The sequence below is a fragment of the Vigna umbellata genome, chromosome 3 (genome assembly GCF_029865625.1).
Source record: "Vigna umbellata cultivar VRB3 chromosome 3, Vumbellata_1.0, whole genome shotgun sequence".
NCBI lineage: Eukaryota > Viridiplantae > Streptophyta > Magnoliopsida > Fabales > Fabaceae > Vigna > Vigna umbellata.
The window spans coordinates 35,278,474-35,283,626 of record NC_142167.1 but is presented as its reverse complement, the minus strand read 5'-3'; the positions used below and the strand labels follow the sequence as shown (position 1 = coordinate 35,283,626).

General features: G+C 46.4%; 1 protein-coding gene across 1 annotated transcript; it reads right to left on the bottom strand.

Annotated features, from left to right (window-relative positions):
- Positions 1 to 283: 283 nt before the first annotated feature.
- LOC148202406 (uncharacterized) lies at positions 284 to 3,835 on the bottom strand. The gene has a single exon (XM_088108767.1). The coding sequence runs from the start codon at positions 3,833 to 3,835 to the stop codon at positions 284 to 286; it is 3,552 nt and encodes a 1,183-aa protein (XP_087964893.1).
- Between the last annotated feature and the right edge of the window lie 1,318 nt (positions 3,836 to 5,153).

Below are 5,153 nucleotides of genomic sequence, written 5' to 3'. Positions count from 1 at the left end.
ACCATCTTCATAATCATCTTCCGTATCATCGACAGGGTGCTCCAGATTAGGGATATCGACATTGTTATTTTCAAAACATTCATTGTCATATCTGCATTATTTAAGTTTTCGAAAAAAAAAGAATAAATAAACAAAACAAAAAAAAAACGATGGAGAAGGCTAAATGATGATAGAAACGAGAACAAACACGATTCAAATATCACACTGAAAGCAGAATAAAAGCGTCAACCCGTAAGTCATGAATCCTAAAGCTCCGGGTAAAGCAATAGGATCAATTAATATATTACATTTCATTCGAATTAAACATCACGGGTAAGTCCACAATCTTCCAATTGCTGAGCCGCGCATCTGGGGAGCAAGCCCACACGAAGTTTGAGCTTTCAGATCCAGCTTCCTCTTCCACGACCGCTATATGGCTAGTGTTCACCCATCCAGCACTGCGAAAACTCTCCTTGATATCACAAATGTGAATCTTCCTCGTCCTTGGTTCTCGTCTCTCCATCCGAGCCAGGCTGCGCTCCCTCTTTTCCTCAATCAACCTCTTCTTATCCTCCTTGCTGGGCTTGTATCCCAGGCCGTACCTGTTTTTGTTCTCGACCACCTCCAATGGGAATGTCCGCCCCTGCCCGTACTTGCCTAAACCGTTCCCGTACTTATAGCCTTCTTTCAGCATAACCTTGGCCGCCATGATAGAGGCGCATGACAGATATGGGTTTACTGGAAATGGTTCCACATAGGTGTTTCCCACGATCTCCAATGATTGAAAAGCTATCTCGAGAGCTTCTTCGGCTGCTTCTATATAGCGGGCGGAGGATGGCCCACTCACCAGGAGATCCTCCTCTCCAGAAACTATCACCAGCTTATCTCCCATGACATATTTCAGTTTCTGGTGCAGTGTGGAAGGTACAACTCCCGCAGAATGGATCCATGGGCGACCCAATAGACAACTATAGGCTGGGAGGATATCCATGACCTGGAAGGTTATTTGAAAGACACATGGGCCAACCTGGACCGGCAACTCTATTTCGCCCATGACTTCCCTCTTGCTACCGTCAAACGCTCTCACAATCATAGAACTCGGCTTCATATGCATTCCGTCACAAGGTAGCCTCTCTAATGTCGTTTTGGGCATGACATTCAGGGAGGATCCGTTGTCCACCAACACGCGTGCTACGATGTGGTCCAAGCATTTCACGGAGACATGGAGAGCCTTGTTATGCCCTCTCCCCTCAGCAGGCATTTCCTCATCGGTGAAGGTGAGGTAATTATTAGCAGTGATGTTGCTAACAATGCCCTCGAATTTGTTCAGGGAAATACCTTGTTCTACATGGGCCTCGCTCAGTATCTTCATCAGCAGTTTTCTATGGGAGGTTGAGTGCATGAGCAATTCTAACAGAGAGATCCGGGCTGGCATACGATTCAATTGTTCCACCACTTTATATTCACTTTGTTGTATGAATTTCAAAAACTCCCAAGCCTCTTCGTCGGATATTTCTTTCTCGTCCTCCTTGTCGGGGGTCTCTTCTGCCTGCACCCGTTTCCCCTTTAAGAGCTCCTTAGCTTTCGCGGCCACCGGTGCTTCATTATTGCTAGTTCCTTCTCTCATCAGGTTTGGTGGCGTGAAGATTCGACCACTCCTTGTCATTCCGCCGATGCCTGATATATTTTCAATAACTGGATCCTGGCCGAGGAATTGACTTTCAACACATTGTCCTTCATTGACCGCGTGTGTTCCATACCTCCAAGGAACAGCTTTCTCGCTCTTGTAAGGAAAAGGAACTGGTGTATGGATGACGACGGACGATCTTCCTTGAATAACTGGTGCAGGGGTGGTCCGAGTGAAACGAATTACCAACGGCTCTGGCAGGGTTACATCAGACTCCACACCGGTTTGTGCAAACACCTCTTCATCCTTATCCTCGTAGCACACTTGCATCAAATTCCTATCAAGCAGATATTGCAGAAACTCTTCGAATTCAACACATTCATCGATAGAGTGTTCAGCGCATGGATGGAGTCCACATGCTCTTCCCAAATCATAATCACCGTTTAAAAATCCCAACTTCATTAATTCCTTGAAAATAAACCTTCTGGAACTTCGGATTTTACTTGCATCCCTTATCAGTTCATGCCTCTTAACCTCAATGGCATTTGTCGAGGCACTCCCATGTCCGGATAACGGATTATCATCAATGCTAGGTTTATCTTCTTGAAATTTCAGCCACCCAGCATCGATTAGGGCCTGTACTTTATGTTTGAAGGCCATACATCTCTCAGTTGAGTGACCCACTCCTCCCCCATGATAACTACACTTGGCATCGGCATCATAACCCCTAGGGTACGGAGGTTGCATAGGCATCATCGGACATATAGCAACCAGACCCCTTTTGATGAGGTGGGGTAATAATTCAGTGTAAGTCGTAGGGATGGGGGTGAAGTGAACAAAGTTTCTTTCTTGGGTTTTTCTCGGGTAAGTGCCTTGACCCGCATTAGGATTTGGATTCGCGCCTGTCCCAGTCCTCCAGGCGTTGTTTGTGATTGGTTGCGCTTGATAAAATCCTTGTTGTTGTTGAGGTCTAATTGGATGAGCAAAAGCTGCATTGGCTGCATATGGAGGTGGGCCCAGGTGTGGTCTATAATTGTGAATAGGAGCTTGACCTCTCCATGCAGGCATTGCCGATGTCGCATGCACATCTCCTTCTTTCTTCTTTCCTGGATTGAAGCTGGACTTTTTAGAGTTTGCTACCGCAGACAGGCCACCGGCAATCTTCCCATTCTTCAACCCAATCTCTATTCTTTCGCCTATTATGACGATATCGGCGAAATTGGAGGACACGTTCCCGACCATGTGTTCATAAAACGGTGGTTGGAGCGTGTTCACGAACATTGCCACCATTTCTTTGTCGTACAGAGGCGGCTCAACCTGCGCCGCTAGCTCTCTCCATCGTTGAGCATATTCCTTGAAAGTTTCATTATCTTTCTTTGCCATGTTTTGCAGTTGCAACCTGTCGGGTGCGACATGCATATTGTACTTATACTGCTTCACGAAGGCGTCAGCTAGGTCCATCCAACAACGTATGCGAGACGGCTCTAAGTGGGTATACCAGTTCAATGCTACCCCAGCCAAACTATCTTGGAAGAAATGGATAAGCAATTTGTCATCATAGGCATACGCGGCCATCTTTCTGCAGTACATCGTCAAATGGCTTTTAGGGCATGTATTACCCTTGTACTTCTCAAACTCCGGCGCCTTAAATTTGTGTGGTATTTTTATCCCGGGGACCAAGCTTAATCTCGCGACGTCACCGAATCCATAGCTTTCGACTCCTTCTATGGCTCTCAGCCTTTCTTCCAGAATTTCCAGCTTATTCTTAGCTCCGATGAAACTATCGATCCCCCCAATCACCGTGGTGCGTGGCGCAGCCCCGGCTGAAGAGTCCTCCTTAGCGACTACGGTCACCCGCGTTCCTTCAACTGCGGTCGTCTCATTCATAGCTACACCTGTCATGGGTGCCGAAACTGAGACAGGACCCTGAGTACCGATGGGCGGCACATTAGTGGTTGTGGGAAAAGAGAAAGACGTATGCTCCGCTTCCGAGTAATCTCCCATGGGGGGCGTATACCCCGGGGGCAAGCCATACATCGGGAACGGAATCGATGGGCTCAAGGCATTAAACATTGGGGGGTAAGGGGGGGCGTTTCCCTCGATCCGCGCTGACGATGACTCTCCCGCAATCTTCAGCGATTCTAGAGCAGCAAGGATTTGGCCGATCTGGTCTTTCAGCTGGCCGATATCGGCCTTGATGGATTCTTGAGACTCCTCCCAGCTTTCCATGATTCTTGAATTGGCTCGAGTCCTGTAGGGATGTCGTGGAAAATTGGCCGTTGTTTTCCTCACTTGTACTGTTTTATTATTTTGATTAATTTTAAATTAGATGAGAACGAAATAAAGAAAACATGATGCATGTTGGTAATAGGTGGAAATCACTGGGTCGCGACAACATTACCGATGGAAATCAACACAAGTTGGTACCAAACAAACATTCCATATCTTTCATTAAAAGTACTCAGTTCAATACATCGCCTACAGAAGCAAAATACAAGGATTTCAAAATACATCATTCTCGAGATCGAGCGATAAAGGATTTCATCTCGCCCACCAACCATTTACAATGATTAATAAAATGTTTTATCTCTTCCGGCGGGCTATAAAAGTGAGTACTTGCTTCGGCGTCCAACACCATCTTGGGGATGTTTTCAATTGCTTCATTTGCCAAAGCTGCCAATTGGGAGAAACTTTCCTTCCAATGTCTCACAGCCACTTCTTGCTCTGCGATGTGGTCTTCCATTCGCTTCATCAAGGTCTGATGTCTCTCTTCAAACTCCATCGACCTCCATCGCTCCTCTTGCGCCTCGATATAATCCTCCATTTGTTTTATCATGGCTCGATGCCCTTTTTCTGCTTCTGCTAGCTTCCAACGCTCTTGGTTCATATCCGCCTCAAACGACGTGGCCATTTCTTTCATCTGATGCCCCGTTTTTTCCACCTGAATCTGCGCTTCCCTTAGTCTTTTCAAAGCTTCCCGCTTATCTCTTTTGGCCTCTTCGTAGAGGTGTTTCCATTGTTTTCCCTCTTCCAACGCCACGTTCTTCTCCTTCACTCTCATAGCTAGCTCTTTGTTTGCGGCCGCAAGGTCTTGCTTCACTCGGAATGTATAATCTCTTTCGGCCTTCTGGCTTCTAACAATTTCTTCATAGGCCTGTGATCCTTCCTCTTTAGCATTCCTCATATCAACAAAATCATTGCGCGCGATTTGTAATTCTTTTTCCAACCTAGCATTCCTCTCTCTCAGTTTTTTCATCTCCACCTTCAACTGCTTCACCTCTTCGCTCTCTAGGTCTTGGGATCGCCCTTCATTAGCTGGCTGATCACTGATTGGCTTGAAAGGCAGTTTGATTTCCTTTACCCTTTTTAGGATCCATGATTGATAATTAACCTTGTCGTCTGCCACCCCTACCCTTAGATCTTTTTCAGCTCGCACAATACTTCCCCAAGCGCTTCTAACTTTCCTCAACATTTCAGTGCAATGCCCATCCTCATAGTAGATGAAAAATGCCGTGAGATAGTCCGGCGAAGGTCCCCCTTTCATGGG